General features: G+C 38.4%; 1 protein-coding gene across 2 annotated transcripts in view; it reads left to right on the top strand.

The window, feature by feature from the left end:
- LOC127567316 (inactive ubiquitin carboxyl-terminal hydrolase 53-like) overlaps positions 1-18,387 on the top strand; it is a 97,996-nt gene that overhangs the window by 18,143 nt on the left and 61,466 nt on the right. The window contains exons 2-4 of one of the 2 annotated variants that reach the window (XM_052010058.1): positions 5,652-5,744; positions 8,722-8,856; positions 17,982-18,095. In XM_052010058.1, the coding sequence (XP_051866018.1) occupies positions 5,652-5,744; positions 8,722-8,856; positions 17,982-18,095 (342 nt within the window). Of the gene's footprint in view, positions 1-5,651; positions 5,745-8,721; positions 8,857-17,981; positions 18,096-18,387 lie in introns of those variants that run through there. The other variant, XM_052010059.1, reaches the window with a different exon arrangement.

The raw sequence follows: 18,387 nt of genomic DNA, 5'->3' as shown, positions 1-18,387 counted from the left end.
TTCTGATCATGCACCTTTGAGTTTATCAATTAAATTACCAGATGTATCCTTCAATGTCAGACAATGGCGATTTTAACCCTTTTCTATTACAAGATTTAAATTTTGTCCAATTTATTAAAGAACAGATTTCATTTTTCTTTTTAACTAATTTTACTGAAGAAATCTCCAGTGGGATAATATGGGATACTTTTAAAGCATATATCAGTGGCCAAATTATTTCATTCTGCTGGATTGAAAAAACGAACTAATAATGAAATATGTATATTAGCTGACAAGATTAAAGAAATCGATTATAAAAGAAAATATTCTGATACTCCTAATCTGGAGCTTTATAAAAAGAGAACAGAGCTCCAATTACAACATAGTTTATTATTAACATCTTCCAGTGAAAATCTACTAAAAAAACAAAAGTCAATTTTATATGCATAGTGACAAGTCAGGTAAACTATTGGCCAACCAATTGAAAGCTACTATATCTAAACATCAGATTGATAAATTTAAACCAGATGGTATCTACACGATAGATCAGGTTTAAATTAACAAATCCTTTCAAGAATTTTATTCTTCTTTATACCAATCAGAATCCCCTGAGGATCCTACATTAATCCATGAATTTTTAAGAGATTTGAAGATTCCCCAATTATCTTTAAATGAACGTTCTACATTAGGTGCTCCCATCTTGGAGGAAGAAATAAAGAAAGTAATATTTTCAATGAACTCGAGTAAAGCACCCGACCCTCATGGATATACAGCTGAATTTTTAAAATCCTTTTCTGATATTCTTGTTCCCTGGTTAGCCAAAATTTTTAAAGATGCTCTATCAGTAGGTAAACTACCACAATCTTTCTATGAAGCAACTATTTCTTTAATTCTTAAGGGATAAAGATCCCACTGCATCTTATAGACCTATTTCTTTGGTAAATGTAGATTCCAAAATATTGGCCTTTAGATTGGAAAAGGTTCTTCCATAAATTATCTCTGAAGACCAGACAGGATTTATTCAGAATCATTATTTATGCTTTAATATTAGGAGATTAATGAATATTATATATACCCCCTCATCCCAAATTCCAGAATGTGTTGTTTCACTAGATGCTGAAAAGGCATTTGACAGAGTCGAACGGGAATATCTATTCATTACACTTCAAAAATTTAATTTTAGCCCTAAATTTATATCTGCAATTAACATTTATTATACACCTATGGCTTCAATACTTACTAATAATCAAAGATCTCCTTTGTTTAGGCTCTTTCAAGGTACTAGACAAGGTTGCCCTTTAAGCCCTTTATTTGATATTGCTTTAGAACCCTTGGCTATTACATTCCGAGACTCCTCAAATATGTGGCATTACTCGCGGACAGAAGGTTCATAAGATTTCTTTACGCAGATGACCTGTTACTTCGTTTCTAATCCGGAGGAATCTATCCCCACAGTACTATCACTACTAGATCAATTTAATGTTTTTTCTGGCTATAGATTAAATCTTAAGAGTGAACTTTTTCCATCTAAATATGCAAACTCCAATTTATAGGCAACTACCTTTTTAGATTAGTAACTGACTATTTTATGTATTTAGGTGTTAAAATTACCAAGAAACACAAGGATTTATTTAAAGCTAATCTATTGCCTTTAATTGACCATGTTAAACAATTATTTACTAAATGGTCTCCTCATGTAATAATCTTTATCATTGGTCGGCCAAATTAATGTGGTTAAGATGAATATTTTACTAAAATGTTTATTTATTTCAAGCGATTCCAACTTTCGTCCCGAAATCTTTTTTTGACACTATTGCTTCTAAAATTCTTTCATGTTTGGCAGAATAAAAACCTAAGATTAAGAAATATTTACTAAAACTAAAAGGATGGTGGTATGGCCCTGCCTAACTTTAGATTATATTATTGGGCAATTAATATCAGATATTTAATTTTTTGGATAGAAGATTCAGATGTAATTCAGTGCCCCAAATGGGTACACCTTGAGCACCAATCAGTACTTGAATTTTCATTAGTTTCTATTTTAGGAGCTTCACTCCCTTTTGCACTTACCAAATTAAGTAAACATATGATTAACCCAACTGTTAGACATACAATACGAATATGGTTTCAATTTTGTAAATTTTTTGGATTGAATAAATTTAACCTGTCAAGTCCCATTCAATCTAATTTTTCCTTTCATCCATCCGGAGTTGACTCAGCTTTTTCCATATGGAAAAGGAAGGGAATAGTATGTTTTTGTGATTTATTCATTGATAACTGGTTTTTCATCTTTTGAACAATTGTCTAACAAATACAGTTTGCCTAGATCACACTCTTTTTGATATTTGCAGATTAGAAATTCTTTTAAAAGCTACTATACCCTCTTTTCTGACACCTTACAAAACTGAAATTATGGAAAAAAATTTTAGGTCTTAATTCTTATCAGAAGGGCTTGATAGCAATAATCTATGATTTAATTATGAAAATATGTCCAGAATTACTGGACAAAATTAAGAATGAATGGGAAAGTGAACTCCAGACATCTTTACCTACAGAGACTTGGAAGAAAATTCTTCATTTTAGTTAATACATCTTCAATGTATGCCAGATACTCGTCGATACAGTTTAAGGTAGTTCACAGGACCCATATGTCAAAAGATAAGCTAGCTCGTTTTTATCACCATATAAATCCTATATGTGACAGATGTAAATCGAATGTGGCTTCTTTGACACATGTTTTGGTCCTGTCCTCTTTTGGAAAAATATTAGAAAGACATTTTTAACATTATTTCAAATGTGTTGAATATTGATTTACAACCTCACCCTATCACTGCAATTTTTGGATTACCAAGGATAGAGTCTGGCCATTTATCTGCTTCCGCTAACCGTTTGATTGCCTTTGTTACATTAATGGCCAAACAATCCATTTTGCTTAAATGGAAGGATCCATTACCCCCTACTACTCTTCAATGGTTTTCTCAAATTATATCATGTTTAAACTTGGGGAAAAAATTAGGAGTGGTACTGTTGATCCTTTGCTTAAATTCGAAGATGCTTGCAGTCCATTTATTCAATATTTTCACATGATACAAATCCAATTTCAATAACTTTCAAACTTAGAGGAACGGAGTTTGATGACATATTGCTCTGTTTCTACTGAGAAATTTTAGTCCAGTCTTTTTTGTTTGTTTTTTAAATTTTTGTTTAGTTTGGTTTGATATATTGTTTATAATTTTTCTTACTGATTTGGGGGTTTTTTCTCATTTATATAATCTTTTCTTTCTTTTATATTATATTCATTTACGAAGAGATCGTGGGATCTACAGACTTTTTATATTTTATTGTTCTTTATGATTATCTATGCCATAATTGTTCTCCTGATCTCTTTGTATTACACATACAAACATTGTTATATTAATCTGCATTCATTTGAAAACTGATAAAAAGATTGAAGAAGAACAAAGTGACCCTGAGGTTCCAATTGCCTGTCACTTCAATTCACCATCCCATTCCTACTCTCGCCTCTGAGCCTCCTCCATGTGCCAATCTGCCCAGATGTAACAAGCTTAAAAGTATCTCATTATCCAGCCCTTGGGAATTAATATTAAATTTTAACAAATTCAGGTATCCACCCTTTTATCCTCTCACCAGAGATGTGACTGTTTCTTAGTTTAAAAGGCAGAAGAAAAAACAAAGCTAATTGTTAACTTGGTCTATCACATACACTCCCTCTGTTCTATCTACCCTTCCCCCTCCTCTGCAACTTAAAAACATTTTCTCACTTTTATAGTCCTGAAGAGTTTTTGATCCAAGACTTTTTTTTCCTCTCCCTCTTGTCACTGATATTATTTGACCTGAGTATTTCCAGCATTTTTTTTGTTGTTTGGATTATTCTCAATGTCTGATCATAGTAAAATGTGCTTTGTCATTCTTTTATGGAATTACAAATCTATTTTCAGTTATTGGTAAATTATTACCTATGTTATTCCTTGAACATTTTTCTTTAATGACTAGCTAATGTTTTATAATGTCCATTATGTTGATTAATTTCTTAGTTGAGCTCCCTTAACTCAGTTAACTTAAATATCTAGCAAAAGTCAATTCTGTTGATGTAAGAACTTGGTGTACAATCAGACATATCCATCTGTACATTTATTCTCCCTTCTGCCCCCACTACCACCTCATCACTCTTTATATTTTTTTCCTTGAAAACAATTGTTCTTGATGTGACATGATTCTGCACACCCAACAGCCTCTTTTCCATTTTAATGAGACAGAATAGCCTGGTTTGCTGTGAAAGATGTCCCAAACTTATAATTTATCAAGAGAATTTATAGGTCAGCATTCATTTTCAATAACCTTTGCCCTCAAAAAAAAATACTGGAATACTGAAGCCAAATAGCTATCACTGTTCTGATTATTATGATTTAATGTGGCACAGAATAAAGAGAATCTGTAACCTTGTCAGAAAAGAACATTTTTCCAGAGGTTACACTTAATGTATAAAAATTGTCCTTTTGTCAGGAATCTTTAAAATGCATTTGCTTGAAGAGATCAATGTATTAATGTTACGGTTTTCATAGTCTTGGAATTCCCATGCTGTATTTTGTAAAGAAAATGACGTGGTAATTGCCTTTGGGAAGCATAAGACTGAGTTATAGACATGACTTTATGTAAACAGCAGTTTTGGAAACTAGAAGATTTATTACTAACTTCCAGGAGGGCACAGTCATACAGCATGGGAATGGGTCTTTTGATCTACCATGTCCATGCCAATCATCAAGTACCTACCTACACATCTCATTTACCTGCACAAGGTCTGTGAATGTTGTGAGGATACTGGCCTCAACCACAACTTGGGCAGTGTGTTCAAGAGCAACCACTGTTTGGGTGGGGGGAGAAAAAAACATCCTCTAGATCCCTTCTGACTGTCGTACTCCTCACCTTAAACCCATGTCTTCTGGTCTTGGACAATTCTGCCATGGGGAAAATGTCTTAGTAACACTCTCATAATTTTGTGTAGGTTCCCCCCTCAGCATTCTCTGCTCCAAGGAAAACAAACCCAACCTATCCAATCTCTCCTAATAACTGAAACATGCCATCCCAGGCAACCTTCTGGTGAATCTCCTTTGCAGTCTCTCCAGAGTAAACATGTCTTTTCTATGGTGCACTGACCAGAACTACACGCAATATTCCAGCTCTTGCCTGACCAAAGCTTTGAAATTATACAAAGACCATCTTGCTCTTGTATTCCATGCTGTAGCTAATGAAACCGAGTGTTCCATATGCTGCCTTCACCACACTATATCTACCTGTGCTGCCACGCTCAAGGATCTTTTTGGATTTGTGTATCAAACTCTTTTCCTCCTTATCCCCTTGGGGCCCTACCATTCAAAGTATGCCCTACCTTCATTAGACATCTCAAAATGCATCACCTTGCACTTGTTGGGATTAAATTCCATCTGTCACCTCCCTGCCCAATTTACCAGCTGACATGCTAGAAGGGGTGGGGTTGAAAAAAAATTGTTGAATGGACATTTGAGCAATTATGTATTTTGTTAATGGAAATACAATCCTTAAATATTTTAGGTGGTTTATAGATAAAAAGCATTTTTGGAAGTCACTTTTCTTTTGGTCATGCTTTCAACTGAGGTCTTTCTCTTTCCCTACAGATTCTATGGCACCTGGATATATTCCGACGAAGTTTGAGACAACTACCTGGACATGTGTGTTTTGGAAATGCTTGCATATTTTGTGCTCTAAAGGTAGCGTCAGTTTTCAATATTGCACAACAATATTCTTGGAAGACGTGACATAGATGCTGAGAGACATTATTCTCAAGAAGAGGGGATGAACACTTGGGATTGAGGAGAATTTTTTCACTTTCAGGAATGTGGTTCTTGGCACTCTAAGACTCTGTATGCTCCACTGTTAAATTGTTTTGGGATATAGTGGTTAAATTGCAAGACTGGTAATCCAGAGAAAAGAATAGAAATCCCTCTTCTCCATACACTGATCTCCCCAGCAGGCATCTGTGGGATTTTAAAATTCCATTATTTATCTGAGATTAAAGAACATGAGTAATAATGCTGACTGAATTGTTGTAAAGACCCATTTATTTCACTATTATCTTTCAGGAGGAGATCTACACTCCAACCTGGTCTGATATTTATAGAACTCCAGATGCATCAATATGACTAACTTTGAAATGGCCTAATGAGTCCTTTGGTTCAAGGGCGATTATGGTTGGACAAAGAATGCTGGCCTTGTCAGCAGCACACAAATCCTTAAATATAGATTTTGAAAAAAATTTTATTCAAGATTAGTATCAATACATATTTTACACAATGGAATTTAATTGGTAAATGGTTTATTGTCACATGTACCAAGGTACAGTGAAAAACATTTGTTCTGCATGCCATCCATACAGATCATTTCATCAGTACATTGAGTAAGTTCAAGGAAAAGCAGTAACAGAATGAAGAATATAGTGTTACAGTTACAGAAAACATGCAGGCAGGCAATAAGGTGCAAGACCATGATGCAATATATTGAGGTCAAGAATCCATCCTATCATACAAGAGGTCCATTCAATAGTCTTATAACAGCGGGATAGAAGCTGTCCTTGAGCCTGGTGGTACGTGCTTTCAGGCCTTTCTACCTTCTGCCCAATGGCAGTGGGGAGAAGAGAGAATTCCCTGGGTGGGAAGGGTCTTTGATTATGTTGGCTGCTTTTCTGAGGCAGCAAGATGTGTAAACAGTCCATGGAGGGGAGGCTGGTTTCCTTATGTGCTGGGCTGTGTTCACAACTCTGCAATTTCTTGTGGTCTTGGACAGAGCAGTTGCCATACCAAGCTGTGATACATCCAGATAGGATGCTTTCTATGGTGCATCTATTAAAATTGGTAAGGGAAAGTGGAGTTGATGGAGTAGTTGACTCATCTGATTGAGGTAGGTTTGAATGGCCTCGTGAGATTATTGAAATTAATTGTTTTATCTACAGATGTTTTGGCCTAACTTGACTATAGATGTATACTTGTTTTACAAATGAATTAGAAGCAGGAGTCAGCTATGCAGTCCTTCAAGCTTGCTTCACCATTCAATAAGATTATTGCTGAATCTGATTGTAACCCTGTACAGACTCTGCCTATCTCTGCTTTAATCATATTCAGACTCTGCTTTCAGCAGCCTTAGAGGAAGAGAGTTCCAAAGATGTGGAATCCTTTAAGAAAAGAAAATGGTCTCATACTTAAACAGTGTTCTTTCTCCATGTTAAGACCTTGTGGAATCTCCTGTTTCAATCAAATCTTGCTCTTCTAAACTCCAGCAGATAAAGGCCTAATCTGTCCATTGCCTCCTTATAAAACAGCCTTCCCATTCCAACTATCAATTTAGTAATCCTTTTGTGAAATCCTTTCAATCCACTAACATCCTCCCTTAACTAAGACCAAACATGTGCACAATATTCTTGATGTTATCTCACCAATACCCTCTACAACTGAAGCATAAACTCCTACTTTTAAATTTAAATTGCCTAGCAATAAATGACATTAACTTTTCTAATTGCTTGTCATACCTTAATAGTTTTTCACAAATCCTGCATTGATACCCAAATCCCTCTGCATCTTACTTTCCTACCTATTTTTTGTCATTGTTAAATTTGCAACCATGCATACCTTAAGTGCCTTGATCAGAGTCATTCATATCACTTGTAAAAAGCTAAGGGTCCACTGCTGATCCCAATGCACACCACTTGTGGATCTTGCCAACAAGTAAAATACCTATTTGTGTGCCCTTTGTTTTCTCTTAGCAAGCTAATTTTCTGTTCACACCAGTATGTATTTTAGAAGTTTACTTTTATTACTCAAGTCATATTAGAGATTTAATCATAAGACTTTTAAGAGAATTGATGAACTTTGTTATTCTGAACTTTTAAGTATTCTTATTGTCTAGCTATCTGTGTGTCTGCTTGATTGTTGTTTTTTCCACCCTACCTGTGATATCTTTTGGCTCAGATTTCACTCCAGCTCCATCTGTTTTTGATTGAATCATCACCTCTGGCATCCATTTGGATTCCAACATCTCCATTGCTAAAGCTGCTCTTAAAAGAAACATTTTCCTGAAAACATCTTTGAAATTTAATGGGGAAAAAAAATACTAGTTCACTGTCTTTTTTGAGCTGATGCCTGCCATCGCCTTTTTGTGCGGATGGGGTTCAAGGAACTAAACCCACTCTTGCAAGATTACTGATCTGTTTTTTTTTTTATTATTATTCTTCTGAACTAGTTGTTCCTTTGGTTCAAGTATACAGACATGCCTAGTCTTTGCCTCCTGTATCCACATTACAGTCAACACAATGCATAGTTTTTCATTTTAAAATGTAGTAGAGTCCCAATGCTCAAACTATTTAAAATCAAACTTAAAATCTCATCTGGTTGCAATGTTAGTACCTTATTGGTGTCTTTTTATTTTGAAAATAATTGTTTTCCATAAGGCTGCCTGCCCCTGTGCTCTCCTTTTGTTGTTCTTCATTACTTTTCCCTGTGGAGCCCCAGTAAATACTTGGAAAGTGGTTGGTTCATTGCAATAGTGTGGAGGAAGTTTTTGAGGATGGATCTGCATGGTATCTTGAAGTTTAGTTTCTGCATGTGAAACTTAAAAGAAACAGCAAGTGCTATATCTAATTCTTGAGGTAGAACTTAACATTTATTTCACTACCCACTGTTTGTTTTATTTTTGCAGGATATATTTGCAGAATTTCGAAACAGCAGGGAGAAAGCTCTTCCTTCTGATGCTTTACGTAGTGCTCTAGCTGAGAGCTTTAAAGATGAGCATCGTTTTCAACTAGGTTTAATGGATGATGCAGCAGAATGCTTTGTAAGTATCCTGGTGATTTTGCTGCATTTTGTTCAGTAGCCTTAAACTTGAAGCCATTTAACCAGATTGCCTGTGCTGACTTTTGAAAGATGTCGTGGCCGGTCCTGGAATCCCACTTCTTGTCCTTAGTGTTGTAAGTTCCTCATTGTTGAGTATTTATGCAATTTCCTTATTGTCTGTTACCTTTTCAGTTTGGTGTTCTACATCTCCTTAGTTCTTGGACAAGTGGAAACAAGATTTCCCCTCTTATCTCCATTGTTATCTTGGATTTAGTATGTTTAAATGCTTTCCAATGCTCTTTAAATTTACCTAGTTTACATCTAAACTATCTTCAGTGTTTCTCCATTAGTGCTTTACACTTCAATTATAATCAATCAACTGTCTCACATCACTGAAATCAGCTAATCCCTGAACAACCATTTTTACCACCTACAGTGGCATGTCAAAGTTTGGGTACCCCTGGTCAAAATTTCTGTTACTGTGAATAGTTAAGTGAGCAGAAGATGAACTGATATCCAAAAGTTAAAGATGAAACATTCTTTTCAACATTTTAAGCAAGATTAGTGTATTTTTGTTTTGTACAATTTTAGAGTGGGGGGAAAAGGAAAGGAGCACCATGCAAAAGTTTGGGCACCCCAAGAGATTTGAGCTCTCATAACTTTTACCAAGGTCTTAGACCTTCATTAGCTTGTTAGGGCTATGGCTTGTTCAGTCATCATTAGGAGAGGCCAGGTGATGCAAATTTCAAAGCTTTATAAGTACCCTGACTCCTCAAACCTTGTCCCAACAATCAGCAGCTATAGGCTCCTCTGAGCAGCTGCCCGGCACTCTGAAAATTAAAATAAATGATGCTCCACAAAGCAAGAGAAGGCTATAAGAAGATAGCAAAGCATTTTCAGGTAGCCGTTTCCTCAGTTTGTAATGTAATTAAGAAATGGTAGTTAACAGGAATGGTGGCGGTCAAGTTGAGGTCTGGAAGACCAAGAAAACTTCCCGAGAGAACTGCTTGTAGGATTGCTAGAAGGGCAAATCAAAACCCCCGTTTGACTGCAAAAGACCTTCAGGAAGATTTAGCAGACTCTGGAGTGGTGTGGCACTGTTCTATTGTGCAGCGACACCTGCACAAGTATGACCTTCATGGAGGAGTCATCAGAAGAAAACCTTTCCTGCATCCTCACCACAAAATTCAGTGTCAGAAATTTGCAAAGGAACATCTAAACAAGCCTGATGCATTTTGGAAACAAGTCCTGTGGACTTATGAAGTTAAAATAGAACCTTTTGGCCGCAATGAGAAAAAGGTGCAGAATTTCATGAAAAGAACACCTCTCTGACTGTTAAGCACAGGGGTGGATCAATCATGCTTTGGGCTTGTGTTGCAGTCAGTGGCATGGGGAACTTTTCACTGGTAGAGGAAAGAATGAATTCAATTAAATACCAGCAAATTCTGGAAGCAAACATCACACCATTTGTTATATTAAAAAAAAGCTGAAGATGAAAAACTATCCTAAATGCACCTCAAAATCCACAGTGGGCTACCTCGAGGCACAAGCTGAAGGTTTTGCCATGGCCCTCACAGTCCCCCACCCTAAACATCATCGAATCTGTGGATAGACCTCAAAAGAACAGTGCATGTAAGATGGACCAAGAATCTCTCAGAACTGAAGCCTTTTGCAAGGAAGAATGGGCGAAAATCCCTCAAACAAGAATTGAAAGACTCTTAGCTGGCAACAAAAAATGTTTACAAGCTGTGATACTTGCCAAGGGGGGTGTTACTAAGTACTGACCATGCAGGGTGCCCAAACTTTTGCTTCGGGCCTTTTCCTTTTTTGTTATTTTGAAACTGTAAAAGATGGAAATAAAGTAATAAAATATTAAAGAAATGTCATCTTTAACTTTATGCCTTTTGGAAATCAGGTCATCTTTTACTCACTTTGCTATTCACAGTAACAGAAATTTTGACCAGGGGTGTCCAAACTTTTGCATGCCACTATATATTTGCAGTCCTAAAAATCAAAATTGCAGATGCTGAAAATCTGATTCTTATTAAAAAAAATATGCTGGAAACATTGAGCAGGTCATGCAGCTTTGGGAAGAAAAAGTTAACATTTCAGGTCTGGGACCCTTCATTAGACCTGAAAAAGAGAATTTTTAGTAGCAGAGAAGATGGGGTAGAACAAAGGGAGTGTTTCTGATAGGGCAAGACCAAATAACTGATGAATCATACAGCTCAGAAACAGGCCCTTCAGCCCACTGAGTCTGCACTGACTATCAAGCACTCATTTTTGCACTAATCCTACTCCAATCCATTTTATTCTCATGTTCCCATCACTCCTCCCACTACCAGATTTAACCACACATTAGAGGCAGTTTGCAGTGGCCAATTAACCCATCAACTCCATGTTTTTGGGATGTGGAAGGAAACCATAGCATCTGGAAAAAGCCCTCATGGTTACAGAGAACATGCAAACTCCACACAGATGGCACTGATTGTCCTATTGAACCTGGGTTGCTGAAGCTGTGAGGCAACAGCTCTCTTAGCTGTGCCACTACTACAGTAGTATTTCTTTGAGCTCAGTTTTTCTATGTCTTTATTTAATTTCTCTACCATTTCCTAATTCTCCAGTATAATTTCTCCTGTTTCTGTTTGTTAGGGACATGATTAACTTTAATTGCTTCATTCTTGCATATCTGTACACGTTTTTATCTTTCTTGTATTTTGCTTGCCCTTTCCTCAGATTGAACTACCTCACTCAGTTTTTATAAAAATTTTTATCATATAGACACTGTTCTCTCCTTAATTACCAGATCATCAATTAACTTGTGATTGTTCTGTACTAGATCCAGAATAGCCTCTACTTCATTAGTTCAACATACTGATCTAGAAAAATCAAATGTTATACACTCCATTTTTCACACTAATGCTAACTTGGTTTTCCCTGCTTATTACTTTACAACTTAAATGATTCTGATTTCTTGCTGTTTGTCATGCCTTGCATTACCCTTACTATTTGGGTCCAAAAGACAACTCCCAGCAGTGCTAGAACAAAAAATATAACAGCACAGTATGGGCCCTTCAGTCCACTATTATGTTGACCTATATAAACCTTATCCACATTCAGTCTATCTCCCTCTCTACTTCACATCCTGTAACCCTCTATTTTTCTTTCGTCCATGTGCCTATCCAAGAGTGTCTTAAAAAGTGTCTCTTAAATGACCCTATTGTATCAGCCCCTACCACCACCCCTGGCAGTGTACTCCAGGAACCCACCACTCTGTGTATAATAAGAGAAAAACCTACCTGGTGATATCTCCCCTGAACTTTCCTCCATGCACTTTAAACTTCAGACCTCTAATATTGGCCATTACTGCCCCTGGGGAAAAGATGTTCTGTCCACTGTCTGTGCCTCTCATGATCTTGTATACCTCTATCAAGTTGCCTCTCATTCTCCATCGCTCCAAAGAGAAAAGCCCTAACTCTCATAACCTCTCCTGAAAGACATGTTCTCAATCCAGGCAGCATCCTTGTAAATCTCTTCTGCACCCTCTCCAAAGCTTCCACATCCTTCCTATAATGTGGCAACCAGAACTGAACACTATTCCAAGTGTGGTCTAACCAGAGTCTTTGTAGAGCTGCAACATAACTTCTCAGCTCTTGGACTCCATCCACTGGCTAACGAAGGGCAGCACACCATACGCCACCTTAACCCCCCTATCAACTTGCATGGCAACTTTGAGGGATCTTGGACCCCAAGATCTCTGTTCCTCCACACTAAGAATCCTGCCATTAACTATGTACTCTACTTTCAAGTATATCAGTTCACACTTTTCTGGGTTGAACTCCATCTGCCACTTCTCTGCCCAGCTCTGCATCCCATGGCAACCTACTGCATTATCTAATACAAACCAACCTTTGTCATCTGCAAACCTACCACCCACCCTTCCACTTCTTCATCCAATTCATCTATAAAAAATCACAGAGCAGGGGTCCCAGATCAGATCCCTGCAGAACACCACTAGTCACTGACCTCCAGGTTGAATACTCCCCATCTGCAACCATCCTCTGCCTTCTGTGGGCAAGCCAATTCTGAATCCAGTCAATTTTCCATAGATCCCATACCTCATGACTTTCTGGATGAGCGTACCATGGGGAACCTTGTCAAACTGCTTGCTAAAATCTATATATACCACATCCACCACACTACCTTCATCAATTTGTCTTGTCACTTCCTCAAAAAGCTCTATTAGGCTCATCAGGCATGACCTGCCCTTCACAAAGCCATGTTGACTATCCCTAATAAGGCAATGCTTCTCCAAATGTTCATCTTATCCTTAAGAATCCTCCCCAATAGTTTGTCCACCATTGATGTTGGACTCACTGGCTATAATTCCCAGGATTATCCTTTTTACCTTTCTTGAGCAGTGGAACAACGGTTGCCATCCTCTGGTACCACTCCTGTGGCCAGGGAGAACTCAAAGATCATTGTTAACACACTAGCAAACTCTTCTATCGCTTCCCATAGTAACTTGGGTATATCCTATCTGACCCCAGGGACTTGGTCTATGCTAATACTTTTTAGTAGCTCCAACACATTTTGCCTCTTCTACACTAACCCCTCATTCATCCAAGTCAGTCTCCCTGGTGAACACACAAGCAAAATATTCATTAAGGACCTCCTTTGCCTCCAGACACTCCCACCTTCTTTCTTCTCTCCCCCCCCCCCCGCCCCCCCCCCCCCCCCCCATTATCCCTGAGCATTCCTACCCTCACCCTAGTCATCCTCTTGTTCCTCACGTGTAGAATGACTTGGTTTTCCTTAACCCTACTTGCCAAGGCCACCCTTGTGTCCCCTTCTAACTCTCTGGAGTCCCTTAAGCTCCTCCCTGGCTACCTTATAACTCATGAGCCCTATCTGATTTTTGCTTCCTCCTTCCTCTTGACTAAACCTTCCACCTTTCTTTTCAACCATGGTTCCTTCACCCTACCATCCTTGTCTCAGCAGAACAAACCTATCTAGAATCCCATGTAAATGGTCCCAAAACAACCTCCACATTCCTGTGGTGCATTTATTAGAGAATAACTGTTCCCAATTTACACTCCTAAATTCCTGCCTAATGCCATTGTAATTTGCCCTCCCACCAATTAAATACTTTCCCATGATGTCTGCTCCTATCTTTGTCCATGGCTTTGCTAAAGGTCAGGGAATTGTGGTCACCATCCCTGAAATCCTTGCCCACAGATCTGTCACCTGACCAGGTTCATTACCTAGTACCAGATCCACCATGGCCTCTCCTCTAGTCTGCCTGTCTACATACTGTGGCAAGAATCCTTGCTGTACATGCCTAAACAAATTCTGCCCCATCTAAGGCTTTTGCACTAAGGAGGTGCCAATCAATGTTGGGGAAGTTGAAGCTGCCCATGATGACAATCCTGCTATTTTCACACCTTTCCAAAATCTGCCTGCTTATCTGCTCAGTGTCCTGGTGGCTATTTGGGGGCCTATAGAATACTCCTAATAGAGTGATTGCTCCCTTCCTGTTTCTGACTGCCACCCACAGTGACTCAATAGATGATTCCTCTATGATGTCCTCCCTTCCTATAGCTGTGATACTATCCCTGATTAGCAATGTCACTCCCCCACCCTTCTACCTCCCTCCCTAACCTTTTTGAAACATCTAAACCCCGGAACCTCAAGCAGCCACTCCTGCCCTTGTGACAGCCAAGTCTCTGATGGCCACAACGTTGTAATTTCGTGTACTGATCCATGCTCAAAGTTCATCAACCTTTTTCTTAACACTTCTTACAAAGTAAACACATTTCAACCCATCTAACTGACTGCATCTATGTCCTATCCCCTGCATATCCTTCCTCGTTCTCTACACATTGCAGCTACTTCTACACCAACTGATCCATCTTCTAATCTAACACTCCAGTTCCCATCCCCCTGTCAACCTAGTTTAAACCTTTCCCAACAGCCCTAGCAAACCTGCCTGCAAGGAACTTGGTCCCTCGAGTTCAGGTGTAACCTGTCCCTTTTGTACAGGTCATGTGACCCCAGAAGCAATCCCAATGATCCACAAATCTGAACCCCTGCACCAACTCTTCAGCCACTCATTAGTCTGCCTATTCTTTCCCTCTCTGGCCATGGCACAGGCAGCAATCCAGAGTTACTACTGTTGAGATCCTGCTATTTGGCTTCCTTTCTAACTCCCAGCACTCACTCTTCAGGACCTCATCCCTTGTCTTGTCTGTGTCATTGGTGCCAATGTGTACTGTGACTTCTGGCTGCTCACCCTCCCCTTTAAGAATGCTGTGCACTTGATCTGAGATGACATTGACCCTGGCGCCTGGGAGGCAACATACCATCCAAGAGTTTCGTTCTTGTCCACAGGATCTCCTGTCTGTTCCCCCAACCAACGAATCCCCAATCGCTATCGCACTCCTCCTTTCTCTTCGCCCCCCCCCCCCCACCTTTCTGAGTCGGTCAGATTCCATGCCAGAGACCTGGCTGCTGTGGCTCTCCACTGGCCCCCCACCCCCGCAACATCCAAAATGATGTGCTTGTTATCAAGGGAAACTGTCACCGGAGTATCCTGTACTTGACTGCCTATTCCTTTTCACTCCTAACAGTCATCCAACTGCCTACATCCCACACCCAGATGTAACTGTGTCCTAGTAACTCCTATCTATAATCTCAACTTCCCAAATGATCCAGAGTTCATCCATCTGCAGCTCTAGCTTCCTAACAGTCTATAAGGAGCTGCAGCTGGACACTTCCTGCAGGTGTAATCATCAGGGGCACTGGAGGTTTCCCTGACTCCCCACATCCTATGGGAGGAGCATGCTTCTGCCCTGACTGCCATTCCCACTGTTCTATACAAAGGAAATAACAAAGAAAGAGAACCTACCAGACACCTTCTCTGCCATTTGCTGTTTTCTTGTTCCACCCAAACTACATGTGACTATAATAAACTAATTGGTTTATTATTGTCACATGTAGTGAAAAGCTTTTGTTTCGCATTCTATCCATAAGTACATTCCAAACAGAAGTACATTGAGGTTGTGCAAAAGGAAGAGCAATATGCAGAGTGTTAGAGTGCAGTGCAGGTAGACAAATAAGTTGCAAGGGCCATGACGAGGTAAATTGAGAGATCAAGTTCATCTTTATCATACAAGAGGTCCATTCAAAAGTCTTCATAACAGTAGGACAGAATCTGTCCTTAAGCCTGGTGGTGTGTTTTCAAGCTTTTGTATCTTCTGCCTGATGGAAAGGGGAGAAGAGGGTGGGTGGGGTCTTTGATTATGTTGCCTGCTTTCATGAGTCAGTGGGAAGTGTAGACAGTCAGTGGAGGGGAGACTGGTTTGTGTGATAGTCTGGGCTGTGTTCATAACTTGCTGCAGTTTCTTGCATTCTTGGGCAGAACAGTTGCTATACCAAGCTGCGATGCATCTGGATAGGATGTTTTCTACGGTGCATCTATATAAATTGGTGAGGGTCAAAGGGGAAGTGTGAAATTTCCTCATCCTTCTGAGGAAGTAGAGGTACTGGTGTGCTTTCTTAGCCAGAGTATCTAACTGGTTGGACCAGGGCATGCAATTGGTGACATTCAGACAAGTATGTACTCCACCCTGCTTCCTATCAATCATCAGCTCTTTTGGTCTACTTAATTTTCTCTACTGCCTTTGTCGTCGTCTTTATCAGTTCTACCCTGCCTCCTTTTCCATTTTGCCTATTCTGAAAGTTGTAAAAGCTGCTAGATTATTAAACAAAATATTTTTAGACTGTCCTCTATGGAAGGAAATCTGCCCTTAGATGGTTTGATCTATATGTGACTCCAGACCCAGAGTTTTAATTTCCCTATTTAACCAGCAAGCTACTTGGGACGAATAGGGATGGTCTATACATTCATTCCTGTGGATGAAGGGCCCTAACCACCTTTTTTTTTTGCCACGCTGTTGTCCTTGTGCTGAATATTCTGTGCATGGTTAGTTGTATTGCTGACTTTTGCATTTTTTGGAAACGTTGATTGTGATTTGCAAAAACGTACAAGTTCCTATACAATTCCTTTTTTTGTTCAGTTAAATCTCCTGCAGCACTATTCCTGCAAGGAGTTCTTGCCCTCCCTGGTATTTAAAATTGAAAACTGGTTAACAAATACTGCTGCCTTGGTTGATTGTGACCTGTAGCCCTTTCTGGTTCTCACCCATGTCCTTGCCTAATTTCAAATTTAAATATGCCTCTTTAAAGCACTCAGAAGCAACTATCCTCAATTGGATCTCGTATTGATCCTCAGCAATATAGCAAAACTTCTTGAACTTGGAATTTGAAACCTTTGATTCTATTTGGCTCAGCTAGTGTGACATTCAAGTTTTATTTCCTATTTAATTTTGCAATAACATTGGTTTTGGGCCAGATTTCCAGTTTTCTTAGATTTTTGAAAGCAAACCATTGCAGATAAGCACATACTTGCTCCATAAGATTGTTTACTAAATCCTGTTGGCATTGTTATTTTATTATGCAAGAAAAGAATGAGAGCAAGAAATTGAATTCCAGGGACGGTGTTAAATCATTGCATTTAGATGAAATGTTGTATAAGTCAATAAGGAGATAAAACAGATTTTCATTTTACCACAATTAAAATGCATCAATTTTCAATCAGTATAACTGCTTGTGAATCACTTCGAAAGATGCTAAAGATTTGTATTTAATACAAATCTGCAGTCATCTTAGTTCCTGACAAGTTTTTCTAATGCTTCAACACGTGTATGAAATATTTGTTTCAAGACTCAAAGCCATATAAGGCAAGATTATATTGTATCTAAACTATTAGCTTCTGATTAAAACAAAAACCTAGCTTGTACTATTTGTGTAAAATTGACATTGAATGTGAAGTTAAATTCAAATTTAAAGTTTGTTTTTAAACTCATTGTTCTATTAATTTTAATTGCTGCCCAAAATTATTTGATCTTGCTGAAAGATGTAATTTTATATCTTTAAGTACTTAGAGTAGATTTTATTTTTGCTGTGAGTAATAGACATTAAATTTACTCTAACTTAGTTAGACTTCTAATTAAACCACTAATTCTGATGGAAGCACCCAAAGATTTTACTTTAATTTCTTTCCAGGAGAATATTTTGGAAAGAATTCACTCGCACATAGTCTCTGACACTGACATGGACACATGTACTGCTAAATGTTGCATTACCCACCAGAAGTTTGCCATGACGCTGTATGAACAGGTGAGTAATGAAACTCTAGTGATGCAAAATAATAGGATCCTGCATTTAGTTAAATTCTGTAGTCCTTAAGGAAAGATTTTTTAAATTCTGTTTCCCTCTGGACAAGGTACCTAATGGATATTAAATTCCATCAATCATTGAACAATTGAAATGTATCAATGTTTATGTAAATGAGGAAGCTTTTCCTTCATCTGTCATACTGAAAAAGACTTCTTAAAGGATGTTCATCATTCTTTTGTGCCCTGATTGCCTGCTGTGTTTGCCAATGTGGTAGCAGTGAACTACATTTTTA

This window comes from Pristis pectinata, chromosome 2 (genome assembly GCF_009764475.1).
Source record: "Pristis pectinata isolate sPriPec2 chromosome 2, sPriPec2.1.pri, whole genome shotgun sequence".
Taxonomy (NCBI): Eukaryota; Metazoa; Chordata; class Chondrichthyes; order Rhinopristiformes; family Pristidae; genus Pristis; species Pristis pectinata.
The sequence above is the reverse complement of the archived record's forward strand: the minus strand, read 5'-3'. Positions and strand labels throughout refer to the sequence as shown.